Raw genomic sequence first — 19,899 nt, 5'->3', positions numbered from 1 at the left:
TCAGCGTATTCGTAAAACCTTGAGGCTGCAATGAAACTATCATTTTCACTGATAATTTGTGTTTTGTAGTCGTAAATTTACATTTAATTAGTGAAGTGTCCGAAAGTTGAAATGAGATAGAAAGTGTCCGAAAATTAAACATCCAAAATAAAATGTCAGAAATTTCAATGTCCAAAATTTTTAGCAAGTAATGTATTTGTTTGATGAAAACTTTTCCATACCAGGGCAACTGATAATACTGAACTCTTCCTTGCAAACTTCATAGTGTAGTACTTTAGATAATGGAAACTGGAATGAAATAAAAAGAAATTAAATATTAAAAAAATACAATTCAACTTAATTAGCACAAGTGGCTCTTGTACAGTCTAATGCTAGTGCAAGCAACTAGTGCACTGGAAGACATTTCCCATCATCCATCACAGCATGCAATATATTAAATGCATCCTGGTCAAAACTGGATGTTCAAATACATGTACTACTGACAAAGTTTCACTCGCTGTAAATTTATATTATTCATAATTTAAAGGAAATGTGAACTATTGTTTCTCACAAGCAAACCTCTGTTAGTCTTTCTGTTTAGTTTCCTTTAAAGCTTAACCAAGTAAGGTCTATCTTAGCAGCGATGTGTGGTTCCAGAAAATATCCATACCCCACCCCCCATGGAGGATCACAGAAATTCCGAGGGGTGGGGGGGTCTGAAAGAGGTAAATTTCCGAAGGGGAGGGGGGCCACTCAGAGAGTTTTCTTTCCAGTGGGTGTGAATTGCGATTGAATGAATACTATCGTACTTTCCCAATCGATTCAGGTACCAAAACCGACAGAAATGTTCCATCCATTGAAAGAAACGTTAGATTCTTTGTTATATACTTTCCATTTTTCTTCCGACATTGTACAACAGACGGCAATCCTGAGCATCATGTTTGTTGGACGTCAAGTTGAACAAAATGCCGACGAAGAGGTGCAGCAATACACAAACAATGAAGTTGATGATATTTTACACTTTGAAGATCCTGCTGTATTAAGCTTAAACTCACAGGCTTTTTCCAGCATTAATCATGCTGTCAATTAAATGAGATTCGTACTTTGTTTACTTCGTTTGATTATTATTCCCCATTTCGGTCTTGCCGTACAAGATTATCACATATTTTCAGTGTTGTCCATGAAGTTAATAGTTTGCTAAGTGAGCAAAGTTGATTCAAAGCCATTTGCCTTGAACTATATGTAACCCTGGTCAGCGAAGGGCATTGGAGCAGTAGCTGGGATTTCATGCCATTTAAAGAATGACTGAACAATGCGTGTTTCACATATGAAATGTATGACAAATTAAAAAACTAAGGCATAAAATGAATTTACTATCATTTACAAACTAGAGACAAAGCGTCTGACTTAATTGATGTATGCCTTTGGTGAAAGGAGAAATAAAACGACATTTGGGAAAACAGCTGTTTTGAAAAAAATGTTGTGTGACAATTTTACTACTTGTGTAAAGTAATTTGATGTGTTGTTTTGACCATGTATAAATTAAAACTTTGACTGGGTTATTTGAAAGAGCTTTATGTACATTCTGAGATTCTTGTATGAAAACTTCTTTTAATTTAAATTGTCAGCTGCCATGCCATTTGGGAGTGAAGCGCTTCTATGTCAGTTGTTTATTAGTTCAAATGCCAGTTCAAACATTTTAACTTGACATGAAGGAAGGCACTGCATCTGCACATAACGAGCCAGACGTTCTTAGCAACCAAAAAACAGACCTGGGATCCCGTGGAGATGTAGAACTTTTAGTCCTACATCTCCACGGGATATCCAGTGGCTTACAACATTCCAGTGTAATCATATCCCTGTCGGTGATCGTTTATGTTCCACAAAACACGTCAAGTTTTGCACAAATGTGTCATAATCCTAAAGTGTGAAATTATATTTACCGTAAGACAATTCCATCGTGTCAGAAAGATACAAAACATTTTAATAGTCGGCAATTCGGGAAATCACGCGACTGACGTGAAGAATTTGGATTAAAAGAAAAAATAACGTTGAAACAATGTGTTTTCTAGGTTGGGGCACAAACGCCAGTTTAAAACTTAGACTTTTTGATACATTTCTTACTCTTGTAAAGCTACGGAGCACGTATAGATGAAACGTTTTCACTAATCTCAGTTATCACTGTTATTCAGTAAGCGAAGTGACTATGCCCAGCAGCCCAGAAATGCCCGAGAGTCAGAAATGTTCTCAGATTTTCCGCAGAAAGTCTCATTGAAACCTGTTTAGGGTATTCTCTGTATACATGTTTGTTGCTTAGCGATTCCAAAAATAATCTGAATTTTCTAGTATTCGAATTCAAAGATCATGTGCACCAACACTTTGAAAATCAGTTAATGTTATGGGCAGTCAGGAAATTATCTCAAAAAATATGACAAAGCTCTCAAGAGCGATAGAAATCTTGAGTAAATAATGCAATTCTTTACAAGAAATGCCGAGCGATTCTGGAAACAGCACGCCAGAAAAATCACTATCACAATTTTCTTGCATATCCTGAAGCACTCAGCAACTGTATTGCATGGAATTCAGCCTGAATGAACCAGAAAAGGATATGTAACATTTTCCTATAATGTCATGCATGACGGTAAAATCACTATGACGATTTTGTTACATATCCCGAAGCGCTCAGCAACTGTATTGCATAGACTTCAGCCTGGATGAACCAGAAAGGATATGTAACTTTTTCCTATAATGTCACGCACGACGGAAAAATAACTATGACGATTTTGTTACATATCCCGAAGCGCTCAGCAACTGTATAGCATGGACTTCAGCCTGGATGAACCAGAAAGGATATGTAACATGTGCCTATAATGTCACGCACAACGAAAAAAATAACTATGACGATTTTGTTACATATCCGGAAGCACTCAGCAACTGTATTGCATGAACTTCAGCCTGGATGAACCAGAAAGGATATGTAACATTTTCTTATAATGTCACGCATGACGGAAAAATAACTATGGCGATTTTGTTACATATCCGGAAGCGCTCAGCAACTGTATTGCATGGACTTCAGCCTGGATGAACCAGAAAGGATATGTAACATGTTCCTATAATGGCATGCACGACGGAAAAATCACTATGACGATTTTGTTACATATCCCGAAGCGCTCAGCAACGGTATTGCACGGACTTCAGCCTGGGTGAACCAGAAAAGGATATGTAACATTTTCCTATAATGTCACGCACGACAGAAAAATAACTATGACGATTTTGTTACATATCCCGAAGCGCTCAGCAACGGTATTGCATGGACTTCAGCCTGGGTGAACCAGAAAAGGATATGTAACATTTTCCTATAATGTCACGCAGGACGCAAAAATAACTATGACGATTTTGTTACATATCCCGAAGCGCTCAGCAACGGTATTGCATGGACTTCAGCCTGGGTGAACCAGAAAAGGATATGTAACATTTTCCTATAATGTCACGCAGGACGCAAAAATAACTATGACGATTTTGTTACATATCCCGAAGCGCTCAGCAACGGTATTGCATGGACTTCAGCCTGGGTGAACCAGAAAAGAATATGTAACATTTTCCTATAATGTCACGCACGACGCAAAAATAACTATGACGATTTTGTTACATATCCTGAAGCACTCAGCAACTGTACTGCAAGGACTTCAGCCTGGGTGAACCAGAAAAGGATATGTAACATGTTCCTATAATGTCATGCACGATGGAAAAATAACTATGGCGATTTTGTTACATATCCCGAAGCGCTCAGGAACTGTACTGCATGGACTTCAGCCTGGGTGAACCAGAAAAGGATATGTAACATGTTCCTATAATGTCACACACGACGGAAAAATAACTATCGATGACGATTTTGTTACATATCCCGAAGTACTCAGCAACTGTACTGCATGGACTTCAGTCTGGGTGAACCAGAAAAGGACAAGTAACAGATTCCTATAATGTCACGTACGACGGAAAAATCACTATGACGATTTTGTTACATATCCCGAAGCACTCAGCAACTGTATTGCATGGACTTCAGCCTGGGTGAACCAGAAAAGGATATGTAACATGTTCCTATAATGTCATGCACGACGGAAAAATAACTATGACGATTTTGTTACATATCCCAAAGTACTCAGCAACTGTATTGCATGGACTTCAACCTGGATGAACCAGAAAAGGATACGTCACATGTTTGTATGATATGAACAAACAAGGGAGGGGAAAATGACGATTTTGTTGTTGTTTTTGTTTCCTATAGTGTCACGCATTACTGAAAAATTATGTGGTTTTTGTAAAATATCCTGTAGCACTCGGTAACGTAGAAATACTGCGAGGACGTTTGCATGGGAAAACCAGAGCGGATTTAAAATATGTGGCTATGTGGTGATTTTACTATATATCTGGATTCGTCTTTCAGAAAACTGGTGTACCATGGACTTCAGTCTAGGGTCTAACCCACGAATGAAAATAGTGATTTAACATTTTAGTAGCTACCTAGTCCCCATACAATCTAAAAGCATGACAATGGGTGTAAGTTATGATATAAATAAAATATTAATCGGAAGACTTAACTTGGTGCATTTGACTTGTTGAGTTTTGAAGCTGTTGTCTTGATTCAATGCCCTGGGAGGTTGGTCACGGGCAGCGCAAGCGAACACTTTCTGGTTCTCTCCATCGTTCTTGGGTGAATGAATTCATGTACCAGACCTGGCGAATTTTTGTGGCTGGCGGTTTCGTTTGGTTTTTAACAACAACAAACCAATCCAAATGTATAATCAGGGCAGCTCCTTTGTTTCCCTTCCCGTGAAAAGAAAACCCACGCGCCTTCTTTAACTCCTCAAGGCAAATTTGATTGGAAACAGGCTCAATTTCGCACAAATGCGTCAGAGAGACACCATATCTTCTAACTCAGAGGCACATCTCGTTTTGTGTCCGTTTTCAATGACCGATAACGGGTTCATTCAAAGTCGAAGTCTTTTTTTTTATATATGACTCCACAATATTCCTGCGTTATGAAAATTTATTATAAAATATCAATTATGCGGCCAGATCATATCTGAAAATAACCAGGTTACTTTTGTACACAATTACTCTCACTGAAAGCAATTATCGCTAACCACAATAGAACCGCAAAAGTCTTGCAATGACAGCAACCTAACAGATAAATGACATCACCCCATAGCAACCGGACCTGGCGAATTTTTGAGCTTCTGGTTAGCTCTGGCTCGTGATGTCTACCGTGAAAAAGTACATCTTCGTCTACAGTGTAACTATAAACAGCTGCAGCTAAATTTCAGTAATGAGTTGTCTTGTTATTTATGGACATGGAATTTCCGAGGGGTAGGGGGGACCCAAGTAGAAAAGTCATGGAAATTCCAGGGGGTGGAGGCAGTACTGTGAAGGCTCCCTGGAACAGAAAATCCTGGGGGGGTGGGGGGTCAAACTGGAAAAAAACCCTCTGTGGAGGGGTATGGATATTTTCTGGAACCACACAATTTAACACAGAAATGTATAAATAATAGCCTCCATCTGGCACAAAAATATGCTTTGATATTTGTCCAAGGACATTATCTGTTTCGAGAAGCAAACAGTTTTGCAAGAGCACAGCTCGAGGAAAACTGTTAGTTTCAGGGAACAGACAATGTCCAAGGGCAATTGTGTTTATTATCCTTCAAGTATATGAAAATTGTGGAATTTCACCCTGATATTCCCAAGTTTTAGCTGGGGAATATTCAGTCACATGATGTGTTTAGACCAGTCGCGCACAAGCAAAAACATTTGATGGATTATATATAAATACTAGCCTCCATTTGACACGAAAATATTCTTGGATATTTGTCCACAGTCACTATCTGTTCAGAGAAGCAAACAGTTTTCCAAGAGAGTGGTTGAAGGAAAACTGTGAGCTAACAAGTAACAGATAATGTCCATGGACAAAATATGCGAGCATATTGTCGTGCCAAATGAAGTCTATTGTGTTTATTATCCTTCAAATATTTTTCGCAACTTGGGTAATTTTGAAAATTGGGGAATATCACTCGGATATTGCCGAGTTTTCGCTGGGGCATATTAGGCTGATTTAGCAACAGGACGGGAACGTCAGATGACAACTGCAGGGCGCGCGAAATAACCTGGATTCTGTTCTAATTTGACCATATTTGGGTATTTGTACTGCGCGCGCCGTCGTCAAGTGACGTTCCCGTTCTCTTGCTAAATCAGCCTATTCAGTCACGTGACGTGTTCAGACCAATCGCGCGCCAGCGAAAATATTTGATGGTTATAATGCTAAATGTATCTGCAAACTTCATCGAAAGTTTGGAATTTTTTCGTTTAGAGATAAGCGAAATTTAAGACAATAAAATTTATAAAATGTCTCACAGCATGGTTTCATATCAGGAAGACTTTTAAAAGACTCCTATTGATGATAAGATTAAGTTTATATAGTCCCTTACCGCGCAATTTTGCAGTTCGCTTCAGTGTGAATCCTCCTGGCAGAAACTTGCAGCAAAAGTTTTGAAGACTGAACTGAACCAATCTTTTCGATAGGTCAACGAATCAACCACTTTTCCCGCTGTGTTTACCGCTTTGTATATAGTTTCTCACACGTTCCCGCACGAAACATGACAACCTCGATCCCAGGCTCTCCCAGCTCTGTCTCTTTTGTCTCCCTTTGAAGAGAGCCTGAGATCGAGGTTGGAATTTTGTTTTTCTTGTTGATCACTTGAGAAGGCTCTGCTGTCTTATAGCTTAGTGCTCTGCCCGGGGGTGGGGGGGGGGGGTACTGTCATATAGGGGCTATATAGGTATGTGCCGCTGTGAAGGGTATGGTTTTCAAGCAGTTTACTCTAGGATAGGGTATATAAATCAGAGCATTTGGGTCTAGAATAGGGTATCATTTTTCACGAAACTGACCAGTTGGTTGAAGAGTTTATCTAGACTATGAAAACCAGGAATTGACACTCAAAAATATAAAAAAATCAAATCGGTAAGTTAAATTTACGCAAATAAGCTTCCACAGTGTCGATAGATGGGGGGATTTGGGGAATTAACTCAAGTATAGGGTAGCAAAATTCAGCTAAACTAGCTCTGGTTTAGGCTAAGGGTTTCAGGGTCTCTGCTTCACGGCATAGTTCGATATTATTTCGTCTACTTTCTCTAGCCCTGGGGAGTAAATAGGGGTATGCAAATCCGCCGATCTGTGCCTTTTTTTCGCCAAATCCGTCGATCGGCCGATGTTTTAGTTCAAATCCGAAACCACAACCACGTCCGGAAACAAGTGTAAAAGTTCAAAGGTAAACTCGTAAATGTGAATGCCACTGTTAATTTCGCATAAATAGTAAAGAAGGCAACAAGCTTGATGACTATAATACAGTGCAATTCTAATAACAGTCTCACACCTGAGTTTAAATGAGCTTTGTCCGAAAAAAGAAATAATTTGGATGAACTCATTCACATACCGACCAAGGCTGAAGAAAGATTTATGATCCAAATTTCGTTTAGGACCCAAGATTCGAAATCAAGACAGTTACAATCCGGAATCCGCGCCAAAATTCACGGCTGATCCACGATCCACTGTGTTTTCAAAATCCGCGAATCCGCTCGATTTACCGCAAAAATCCACAATCCGTGCGTTTTTTAAGGCCAAATCCGTCGATCCGAAAACCTATTCACCCCCTCCTTTCTTTAACGATCTTCTTGGCTACTTCTTTACCCTTTAATTCTTGCTCTCGACCCTTCTCTTTCACATTCTGCTTCAGATAGCCCTGTCTTGAAAATGTAACATCAACTCCGCTAAGTCCTCCGTTCAGGTTACCTTGAGACAACCCACCCCTCCCCTCTCCCTCCGCCAGAATCTGTACGAACGGCTTTCTCGCTCTTACGGTGACGTCATAACCAAATTTTCTGGGCTTCATGGCCATGGTTTAACCAAGAATTCTTACCCGTGGGGTCAAGTGTACATGTCCCTCCGTACGGTTAGGTGAATCTCCCGATCTGTATTTTCGTGAGATTCAAACGATTTCTTTGATTTCTATCAAACTAACTGAAAAATGTTTGAATTTCAAGAAAAGTCTATGGACCTTTTATAGGAAGTAAAAACGTTTGAGAGATATCAGCATATTTCAAAAACGTATAAACAATGGCCACAGGGCTAGCCTGTAGAAGAGCAGGTGGATTAGTGGGGCAGTGAACGCGAAACGCAATACACGTGTATGGAGCCGAACCTCGAGCGCGAAGCACGTTTGGAAAAAAAATCCCAGATGACAGATGACATGGTGAATGACACCTGATCCGCAGTCCAGTGTACTAACCCTTGGTCCCTCAGGGTTGATGTCTTGTTATATTCACAAAAACACAAATGAAGAATACGACACGCAAATGATTGTAGCCATTGATACATTAAACTTTGTTGAAAGTCGGTTCGCAAATGTTCAGTTTGTTAAGACAAGAATCGCGAAAGCCCATAGAGAAACCTTGGATTTCCGGTTGAATAAAAATTTCGGGGGCCTGGGAGGGATCCCATATAAAAGGGACGGAGGTGCTTGTCCCAAAACGGAGGGTCCCAAAACAGGAGCTTTCGCGTTACCGTTTCAGGTATTGAGCCAAAAAAGACAGCGTCACTTGATGTGTTGCTTTAGAATTGGTACCTCCTTGGGGTGAATAAAATTCAAGCCACACCCACAAAACAGGATTTTGGTGCCTCTTAGGGGTTCTTTTCAAAATTTCCGACGAACACTCCAGTCCTTCTAATATGGGAGTACCCCCCCCGGGGGGGATAACAATACAATCATGATTCGAAATATTACGGCCACTTCCATTAAATGGCAGGTATCAGCATAGGAAAGGCTATATACAATGTCCTAATTGGTGCAATACAACACACCCTTAAGGATAATTTTGACGGAATGTTTATAACATTTCTTTGCTAACGTAAACGTCATCAAGCAGGTCCGTCAAACTTGGATGTCGCGGCAGAATACGGACGACCAGTAGCAGGTTCCAGGTTCTCCCAGTAAGCTCGATTGGCCCTGGGAACAGAACATGCAAAACTGTTAGTTAGTTTTTGAAAATCGTCATCAGCATCATCAATCCTTATTGCCCCCAGTCGGGCATGGGGCCGCAAGTTTTTGAAGATGGAGCGCGGCTTATCTCAAACCCAGATCTCCCACGGTCAAACGGAGTGAGATCTGGGTACGAGATTAGAGCGCGCCAGAAACGAAGATTAAAACGCAACAGAAGTACAAGATCCAGCAAATGCAATGTATTTTTTACAATCTCCATTTTGATAAGCTTTCTACAGACGACTTGCAGGAACCATGGATAGTAAAGAGACTGTCTTCTACTATTCATGCCATGCAGGAACGGAAAATAAAATAAAACCAAGTAGTGGCCAATAGACCAATTTCGATATATTAGAATTCATCCTAAAACAATAGACCTCAGCACGAGGCTCTGGGAAATAACTAAAGAGTTTGTGGGGTTTATTCCCCAGAGCATCGTGCTGAAGTCTATTGTGTTAGGCTGAATTCTAATATATCGAAATTGGTCTAAAGCACGCATAAGAAAGTCGTGTAAAACTAACTCTAAGCCAACACATGGTTAATTTGGAAATTTCTATAGACATATCCCTCTGTCCATGAATGCTCGAGTATACAATAAAATCATTTCTCAAAGATTGCCCTAGAAGAAATCCCTTCTCTGCCGTTTATAAGACTCTTACTTCCGTCTCATCCATTCTTTCGGGTGATTCTTCAATGCTCCTCCCCAAAGCTCGTGCTTTTCACTTGCCACAGGAAGAAAACCACGTTCTGGGGCAAGCTAAAGACGAATAGTTACACATTAGCACACATTAGAATAAAGAAAATAGCACAAAGAAAATACATGCGTTGATTGGCATAAAATCGTGTTCAGATAGAAACATAGAACTAGCACGAGCTCTTGACGTAATGATGCCACAAGCAAAGAGGATTTACATTTTGATGATCAAAGTAAACACGTTGTTGTTTTTTTTTCGTCGTGGAACTTTCTGAAAGAAATAGAAAACATATTCTCCGTGTCTGTATCGAGTTATACAAACACTCGTGGAAGTTTGGGAGAACTCGAAAAAGTTGTTCCCAAAACACTTCTTTCTCACAAACTTTCATGATTTTCTCTATAGAGAACACGAAATACCATCTTCTATTTGGTATTTATAATACATAAAGATTGCTTCTTTTATAAAGTGTGTGCAGACTGCTCCTAATCCCAACAACGAAATTTTATGGCAGAATTGGAGACTACTTACTTTCAAACGTTTGCCAGCTTCACCTACGCTATAGTTTCATATTTATTTGATTCCAATCGCCAAAGGCTTGCGGTAGCAATACATACAGGCCACAAAAATCGAAGTTGATTTCTTGGCTTTTGGCTCCCTGGCTCATCTAGCCTCTACGGTTGTTCTTGGGAGCCAATAAATTTTTTTAAGGGGAAGTACAAATTAAGGTTGTCCTCATTGTTGTTTTTGTTGTTGCTAGAGCAGTTTTCAAATGAGTGCCGTAAAGCCAAAACCAATGTAATCACTCCAGCCAATCACAAACAACACAATCCAGTGAACCAATCAAAACTTGAAGTAAATACATGTAGCTGACGCGAGGCACGGGAAAACATGTGTGGGTGACTCACAAGTGGTTTTGGGTTTACTTCTGATTGGTCGAAAAAGTGGCGCGAGTTTTTTAAGCCAATCGTGTGGCGTAGTAATGAAAAACCAATTGCTTTTCGGCTCTGAATTGAAAATCACTCAATTGTTGTTGTTGGTTTTGTTACTAGGCGTCACGTGTCTTACCTCTTCCGCGATAGCCCGGATGTGGTATGGTTCAAAGCCACAGCAGCCTCCGATATACCTCACTCCCATATCATAGGCCCGCCGAGCGTACTTATGCACATCCCACCGAGTTAGTGTGCGAGGTTCCAAAGCTATAACAAAAAGAACACGAATGGCACCTCATGTTAGTGGAATGGAGTCAAGGAATGGAGGACCGCAGAACAAAATAAAATTTTTCTACGGGGACGAAAAGAATTTAGGTCATTTTTCGGGATAAATTTCGGACATATCCAGCTTGCAGGGGAAGGCAAAGAGAGACGTCAGATAATGACACTTTTTTGGCGATACGGCGGCCATTTTGAATTCTATGATTGTTTCAAATAGCTATTATGGGATGCTTAGAGGGCAAATACATACTTGTTTGTCCCCTAGGTATCCCATAATAGCTATTTGAAACAACAGAATTCAAAATGGCCGCCGTATCGCCGAAAAGGTCCATTGAGGCATGACTGCAAGGTAACCAATCATAACGCGCGTAATACTGAAACTAGTCAATCGGAGCACGCGTAATACTGTAACTAGCCAATCCTGAATGCGGGTAATACGGAAACTAGCCAATCAGGAAGCCCGTTTAGTTATGATACAAACAACAACACACAGTGAAACAAGTTCACACCAAAAGGTATCTCGGGCAAGCTAGCGAACCCAACCCTGCCGGCGTCCGGGGTGTGGTAACCAACAGGCTGGATCATCAAATAAGGATTGTGTCCTTCCTTGTCCAGTGCTTCTTTCATCAGACGAAGAGCTTCCATGGAAGTGGTGGGATCGAACTTGCAGTTCACGCCAATAATATCAGCACCTGATAATGAACGAAAAATATCAGCCACGTGATTAAGCAAAGTTTGCCATATCATACCGCACCATTATACCGCTTACAAGCCTCTCCAATATGAGCTGCACCAGTTATAATCCCACACGAAACTCCTTACAAAGTTTATAAGTCAATAGTTTACGAATACATCTGTTGCTCAGCAAAACCGGTCGGGAGGCACGAGAGGCGATTGTCAAAGGCACATTCGGCACCGGGCCAAGTGTCCTAGCATACGGCGTACGGGAGTTTATTGCGGTTGCTGCAGGATTAAGCGACTACAGGAGCCCATCAGCTCCTGCCCCCGACTACGAGTAATTCTAATCTCATCTAGGTGGGATGCTAGTCTATCGAGCCCTTCAGCATTTAACTCGCCGGTACCATTGTACACACCTGAGTGGCGTGAGGCATTGTGAGAGTAAATAGTCTATCGCAAGAGTATAACGCAAAGACCCCAGCCAGGGATCGAAATCAGACCGCTCGATCAAAAGCCAAGCTGACCATTACGCCGTCGTGTCTCCTACAGGAGCAGCCGTGTAAGATTTTACGGAGTACGCTGGTGAGTTGAAAAAGACGCTAAAGAGATTTACTTGCCTGCTCTTGCCAGTTTAACCGCGCACTCTCCGGTCGACACGTTGTTACTGTCCCCAGCAGGACCAATACTCATCGTGATGGCGGTTGGCTTCCCTGTGTTCTTCATCACTTCCACCACCCATTCAGCTTCCTCTCCGTACTCAAAGAACTAAGGGGGAGAGGAAACAAGTTGCAACATATCTCCGACTAAAAATAATCATCATCATCATCATCATCATCATCATCATCATTATCATCATCATCAACTCCGACTACCGTGTGGCACTAAATTAATTCTGCGGAAGTTTATTTTTGCGAATCGGCGATTTTTTGTGGTTTGCGGAAACTAATTTTTGCGACTGTAAAAGACTGGTTTTTCTTGCTGGGTATCAATTTTTGCGAATTTCGTGAAGTCGAGTTTACTTGAAATTACAACATTTTCGCGTTTTGTTTTTTAAAATTAAACTGCATCAATTGACAAGTGAAAAAACGTGTAGAGATGTAGCAAATAGTAATCCAGCAGTCAGTGTCGCTCTATCAGAATTATAGTCAGCTCCCGCCTTGCGGACACCTCGCTATTACGGACACCCCGCTATTACGTACAGCAGCTAAATCCCCGGCGAAAGTTACAGACGTTTGACTGAAACAAACTCCCGCTATTACGGACGCTCGCTATTACGGACTTACGAACACTTTGTTCGGTCCTAACGTCACAATTTTATTGTTTTCTCTCTCGTTATAGCGGACACCGAGCAGCATCTTGGAAAATTTGCACACATATCAAGTCTATTTTTTCTGCTTTTTGAGATTGTCTATGTCTTTTTTGGTCGATTTCCGCTTCTTCTGTCCATCAATCAAAATTTCTTCATCTTTTTCTCTTAAGGCTCTCTTTGCAGTCTTGCTGCCATGAATAAGTTCGTCCAGTCTGTCCAAATATTATAACATAAAAATTTTCTCGCACTCCGCTATTACGGCCTCTCGCTATTACGGACACCAAATCGCGGTTCCGAGGGTGTCCGCTATAACGGGAGTTGACTGTACACCCTGCTCTTGTGCGGAATTGTAGATGCTCTCCTCAATGGAGTGCCTTCAAATGACCCTTTCCTGCAAATCTTTTTTAATTTCTGAACGTTTTGTTTCTCGTTTCATTGTTTGGTTTCTAAACCAAAGAGGCGTTTTAAATAAATGGCAGCAACAAGATTCTACTTGTGATGTTTGTATGTATAATTTCGCCAGTGGAGTAAATTTTTGCGGAGAAAATTTTTGCAGAAAAACTTTTTGTGGGAATTATTTTTTGCGAGAACTTTTTTTTGCGGGAACTTCTCTTTGCGGATCATGATAAAGATAAACTCAAAAAATCGCAAATTTAGAACCAGCAAAAATCTAGTGCCACACACGGTACATGAACTGCCTGTAGCTGTCTCTGCAAAGTTCAAAAAGCACTGTCCGAAATTAACATAAACGCAAGCTGCCTACATTGCCTCTTGCCTACCTCAGCAATCAGTAAGTCCATGTCATTCTTGAGAAATATTGCAATCTGTTCTTCAAACCGTTTCTGTATACGCTCCTTCCCAGCTCCCTGCGCGTAAAGTCTTGCTGTTTGGCAGATGGAGCCGGCGGAGAACACCCCTCCCTCTTGAGCCACGCCCTTCGCCAGGTCACATGCAGACTGATTTATTTCATCGTTCTGTTGAAGATAGCAACAAAAAGCACCTGTAATAAGCTTCCGATTGCTTCTAAAATAGCGAATTTCTCGTTGTCAAACTGTCATTGCTGTAGAGCAACCAGGATTCACTTCGAGTCCAGAAGAAGCATATTTCTTATACTAACCGAATTTGTACGGAACCAAAATAATGATATACATGTGACAAGATCACTTTGGTTCATTTTCAGTTCTAATTTTCAAATTATTTTTTATTATTATTGTGCTATTATTCTTCTTACTATTTGGGTTATTTTACTACATTAGTTTGGTTTCGTTACACACCTTTTTTTGGTGTGTGTTGGTGATTCATTCCCACATACTTCTCTTAGCTAAATCCTGTTGTGTAGGAGAAGTTACCTCCTAGTTCCCTTAGGTAAATCCTGTATTCGTGGGCATTAAATACACTCCCTAGCCTTATCTGGTTTAGAGTTATTCCCACAGTTTCCTCAAATCTGTTATAAATTGGCAACCATTTGTTCAGCAAATTCAGTTGATTCAGTTGGTTTATTCTGAGCTATACTCAAGTTCTCAAGTCAAGCACTGGTTTAGTTCGAATGCTATATTCTCAATAACCCTTGTGTTACTCGTTCCCATTTATTTTGTTCCTGTTGTTGTTCTCCCCGCTATTGTTGTCAATAAACTCGTAAATCGTACACTCGTATCTGACGTAACTACGTCGACCGTTTTGGTCGTCTTACATACAACTATTATCAGAGTGATCAGAACAAACAAAAACTCGAAGCAAATTCATGCAACCTGCGTGAAAAAAGAGCAGGTCGGTTCCGAAAGGACCGATTGATTTGATTCTGCCGCTGATTGCATGAAACAGCACTTTTTCTCCGACGGGTTGAAGTAAGTTTCATTGATCCATTTTGAATGAAGAACAGAACAAGGAGAAACTTCAAAAAGATTTCCGTAACGAAATAGCAAAGAAAAAACATCAAAACAACCACACAATTTCACATGCAGTTTTGAATAACATTAAGCAGCAAAACTTATATGGCCACTTTTTATATTGCGCAACAAATACCTTCTCGTCAATGATTTCATCGTCCATGGAAAATGTAAAAGCTTGAATGATATCTGCACCTGCTCGAAGAAACTCGCGATGAACCTGGCGGACTGAAATGAACAATTTTTAATGAACCAATTTCAAAGTAATCACATCTAGCCATTCACGATGAAATTTATCATCGTAGTGAGCCAATGGGAGCTCGCTCGGATATTTTCCCTTGGACATTATCTGTTCCTTGAAGCTCACAGTTTCCTTGTGCCTCGCTCGCGGAAAACTGTGAGCTTCAAGGGCTTCGAGGAACAGATAATGTTTGCAGACAAATATCCGAGCATATTTCGCGCCAAATGGAGGCTATTGTCTTTATATTTCTACCTTATATTAGTGCGTGATTAATGTATGACGTGGCGTGACGTTGTGACCAATCTCGTTCCCAGAGTCTTCGTTCCCCATGACCAGCGGTCGGAAAACGAGAGCTCTCGTTTTCCGACCGCTGGTCAAGGGGAACGAAGACTCTGGGAACGAGATTGCGTTGTGACGTGAATTACTTGCGCAGTAAGGATGTGCAGTAACAATAGGCGCGAACCAACCTCGTTCCCAGGGAGAGAGGACCCTGGGAACGAGATTGAGCGCGGACTTCCTTAACTCATACCTCTCTGTCACGCAACGCTACGCTCTCTGCGTGACAGAGAAAGGACTGGACTAACCTGCTTCTGGGCTCTCCACCGTGCACTCCGGAGACCAAGGTCCTGCTTTTACATACCCACGCTTCTCCAAACAGAAAGTCATCCCTCCATCACCAACTAGGACATCACCGGCTTTTAGACGGTCTAGAACAGAACCCTTCTACGCAAAAATCAAAACAAAGCAGCAAAAGGATGATGTTAGAAAAGGAAAGGGGTTGCTAGCTTGATGACATCAATTCTACCCATAAATAACTGTGAAACACCTGAGTTCAGTGCGTATCTCTCTGAACAAATTGTACTTAACAGCACAAAAAGAATGCCCGTGTGTGTACATTTTTACGACGATTGATCAAGTGCCGGAAACTGCGGACAGAGTAGTCTCCCTGAGTTGTTAGCGATTGTCACGCATGTTCAAGGGATACAAGTATTGCGTGACCCAAGATGTTAACAGCTACCTCTCCGTGTCTTTTGGTCATGTGGTCCGCAACGACACAGGAGTTGGGGATAATTAGAAGTTTCCGAAATATTTCGAAATTAAGAAATTAAAAAATTTAGGGATATTTAGAAATATTCATAGCTGTTTTGGACTTAGCCCTGTGTTTTCCTGGCTATTTTCTTGAAACAATACAGTTCAGCGATTTCCTAATCGAAAAATGTATTCCATAACAGCAACGATTTTCCAAAATGGCGGAGGCTAGTAACATCGATGCGCCTGAATCTTCCTCAACCTCCAACTACTGCAAGAAAATTTTGAACTTAGGGGTTTCAAAATCGATTTATTTTAAAAACAAAAAAATGAAATATTTAGAGGTTTTTTGCGAGATATTTAGAGAAATTTTTGTGATATTTAGAATTTTTTGGAAATTTCCGGAAAGATGTTTTGGGATTTTACGTGATATTTGTGGAAAGTCCTAGGACGTTAAGAATGACTACGCGTAGTATTTTCAACTTTCTTCTCGGTGCTTGGAAATGTGATCAACCGGTCTTTCATTTTTGATGCATTACTTCCTTATTCCCAAATGGGCGAAAGTATTAATTTTGTTAGCAAACTCTGATCTTTATATGCCACTCTCACGTTCGACCTTTCAGGGGATGGGATCGATATCCACTAATCACATGTTCAGTGCTGACCTCTGACCTCTACAAATGTAACAGCAGTTAAAACACCAATCAGAAAACGGGAATTTCGATCCTGTGAAACTTGATATGTTCCAACTTTTTCGTATAAATAGCAATGCACTTCTTACATTCAACGCAGACATTAGAGATCTTTAGGTTATTCTAAAGTTTTTGCGGACTAGAATCACCTCGATTTCGACTGAGGACTCTTTGAAATACCTCGTTGGGCTTTGAAATTTCTGAATAAGATTTTTTTGTCGAAGCTGGTTGAACTATGGCGCCCAAAACAGCTGGGAAAAAAGGAGAAAAGAAGAGGGAGACTGTCAAGGAAAAACCGACTACTGACGATAATAAAAAGAAAAAGAAGATAAAGAGAAAGCAAAGTTATGGAGTCTTCATTTACAGAGTGCTGAAGCAGGTTCATCCTGACACTCGAATCTCCAGCAAAGCCATGGGCATCATGAACTCGTTCGTCAACGACATCTTCGAACGTGTTGCGAGCGAAGCTTCTCGTTTGACGAAATACGCCAAAAAGTCGACCATCGGTTCCCGTGAGATCCAGACCGCTGTCAGATTGCTTCTGCCCGGTGAACTGGCCAAGCACGCTATCAGTGAGGGAACCAAGGCCGTGACCAAGTACACCAATAGCAAGTGAAGCCATCTTCGTGTCATTGAAACAAACGGCTCTTTTAGGAGCCACCAATCTGTCTTAAAGTCTCTGATCAACTGAGGTTTTTATTAACCAGGGGTTTAATACCACAGGTTAAGAAATCGACAGGGAAAAAATTTCTACGACGTCAGAATTATATTTTGAGTCAAGAAAATTGACATTTTGAAGAGAAGTCAAGGAAAATGTTACCAATTGTTTAAAGCTCAGTAGTATGTGCATGGTGACTTGAAACACGTTCGAGATAGCTTTGTCCAGGCGTTCGGTTAGTTGTAGAACAGCGCTAAAAAATAGCGGAGGAACAAGGAGCGAAAGAAGCTTTCCAGCGCTGCACACCTCCAACCTTTCTTATCGCTCCTCGCTGGTCGAAGTCACGCAATACCTCTCGGAGTGTTGTGTGACTTCGACAGTTTTGAGAAAGAAAACAAGCGCGCGTCAATCCCGCCTCGCGATCTTAGGACGCAAACCCCACAAACTATCTTACACTTTGTCTTAATTTACCTTCCTATCCGTCGTAAACGAGGCTCTGTGGAGACAAGGAAGTAAACAGGTTATAATTAAACTTCTATGCGGGAGAACTGAAAGTTTTGGCCTTTGCATTACCAGAGCTCCACAGGGAAGGGAGTTCCAACTTCAGAGCGAAAACAGTAGGCTCAAGGTCTAAGGTGATTTTTATAAATTCAAATTCCCAGGGTTTGCGCCCTGTCCACACAACGCCGGGGGAATTTAAAAACGGGGATTTCACTCTGAAAGTGCATCAAATGTTTTCCGCCCACATTACGCCGGAGGAATTTAAAAATGCAACAGTCACCGGTCATTTTGAATTTGTGTTTGAGGAAAACTCGGCCAGGTAAATAATCACATGATTATCGTGACGCCAGCGCTTTCGAAAAGCTCTGTTTTCATAGCCTACGTGTAGCCGTACCCCCACCCCCCCCCCCCAGAAAAAACGAGAGGCTCCCCGTCGTTTTCAAATTCCTCCGGTTTGGATTATAGATTAATAACGCAACAAGTAAAGGCTGGTTTTCACTAGCGACGGAGTCGTAATTAGAAGCGTAGAGCAATACGATCTAGAGAAAATCAAACCGACGGAGTCAGAAGCAGAACACCGATTCCGCCTACAACTCCGCTAACGATCTAGTGAAAACTGCATTGTCGGAGTCGCAAGCAGAAGCGGAAGAATAAATCAATCACAATGTTCGATTCCAAGCCTTGTGATTGGTTGGTTCTTCCGCGTCTGCTTCCGACTCCGACAATCTAGTTTTCACTAGATCATAAGCGACGGAGTCGCAAACGGAATCGGAAGAAATGGAAACGTTCTGATTCTACCGACTCCGATTCCGTCGAGCTCATGACTCCACTTACGACTCCGATTTTCGATTTTCACTAGGTCGTAAGCTCTCTTACCACTCCGACTGCGATTCCGACTACGACTCCGTTGTTGGTGAAAACCAGCCTTAAGCATGGCCATCTTACAGTGAAATGGTTTCTTTTTATTTCGTACAAACAAAATCAATTGAATTGAAATAAATAATTTCAAGAAACTAAACTTCCCGGGAAACATACTGAATTTTGTTCCAGAAATATTGTTCTCGTGCTCAATCTCTGATGTGCTAAACATCGAGTTTCGAGTAGCCACTCTTTGAGCTCGTCACGCAATCTTCCTTCCCCACGTTAAACTGACATCGAGAAAATAAATAGTGGATAGCGGGTAAGCTTGAGTAGTCTAACAGTGTGGGATTGTGTGACTGAATCACAAATGTAGAAATCCAATTGTTACTGTGATAGTAAAGCTGGGCAAAACTTTGAATTCCAAATGTCGAATCAATGGAGATTTAAAACACGTAGACCGCCCACTACCACCGATTTGAAGTAGATATTGACCTGTTGACTAACCTACGAAGTCTACAAAGAGTTCAATAGCGGGCAATTTCGACAGGACGATTTTACGTCTCTGGCTACATGTTTCTCTAACCATGCTAACCATAATTCAGTGATTGTGTGGAAAATTGTATTGATTGTACATCATATCATGATATGGCAGATTGTAAGGCAAATGCATCGCATTTTAACATCTACTAAATGCTTTTGCCTCATCGTATAGAAATCAGCCTCTTAAAGATCTCGCATATGGTACATAAACAAATGATAGATGGTTAATGGTTTGTATAAACTCTAAATTACCTTTGATTTGAGTTAAGACGGCTTTCCAACACACCGTGAGCAGTTGGATAACCATTTCTCGTGTTGTAGATGACGGCGGTCCGATGTAGAAAAGGAGCAAGTTGACGCCAGTTTTTTATCATCATTCCGCCTTGGTACTGTTAGTTTTTGGAGCACCTTTCACCTTCGAAAAAGAAAGTTCTCCCTTGATGCGAACACCAAAACCTGAAGAAATTAACATACGGTATCATGCAATGGCGCGTGACCCGATCAGAGGCGGATGTCACGCAGGCTTTGCTTGT

The 19,899-nt window shown here is 41.1% G+C and overlaps 1 protein-coding gene, 1 long non-coding RNA gene and 1 pseudogene across 3 annotated transcripts in view; 1 reads left to right on the top strand and 2 right to left on the bottom strand.

The window, feature by feature from the left end:
* The window catches only part of LOC145470689 (uncharacterized), a 22,887-nt gene extending 16,113 nt beyond the window's left edge, over positions 1–6,774 (bottom strand). For both annotated transcript variants that reach the window (XR_014042518.1, XR_014042519.1), the window contains exons 1-2: positions 6,459–6,774; positions 222–288 (exon numbers count right to left, since the gene is read on the bottom strand). This is a non-coding gene — a long non-coding RNA (uncharacterized LOC145470689). The remainder of the gene's footprint in view (positions 1–221; positions 289–6,458) is intronic.
* LOC145470660 (S-methylmethionine--homocysteine S-methyltransferase BHMT2-like) lies at positions 6,774–19,899 on the bottom strand. The gene is made up of 10 exons (XM_081454484.1): positions 19,619–19,899; positions 17,936–17,960; positions 15,670–15,808; positions 14,981–15,072; positions 13,738–13,932; positions 12,267–12,414; positions 11,481–11,663; positions 10,826–10,956; positions 9,725–9,822; positions 6,774–9,032 (listed from the first exon to the last, which is right to left on the bottom strand). Exons 1-10 carry the CDS (start codon positions 19,741–19,743, stop codon positions 8,945–8,947), a joined length of 1,224 nt encoding a protein of 407 aa, XP_081310610.1. The 5' UTR covers positions 19,744–19,899; the 3' UTR covers positions 6,774–8,944.
* On the top strand, positions 15,946–18,019 carry LOC145470687 (histone H2B.1 pseudogene; annotated as a pseudogene).

The sequence above is a fragment of the Orbicella franksi genome, chromosome 15 (assembly GCF_964199315.1).
Source record: "Orbicella franksi chromosome 15, jaOrbFran1.1, whole genome shotgun sequence".
NCBI lineage: Eukaryota > Metazoa > Cnidaria > Anthozoa > Scleractinia > Merulinidae > Orbicella > Orbicella franksi.
This window is presented reverse-complemented; position numbering and strand designations above follow the sequence as displayed.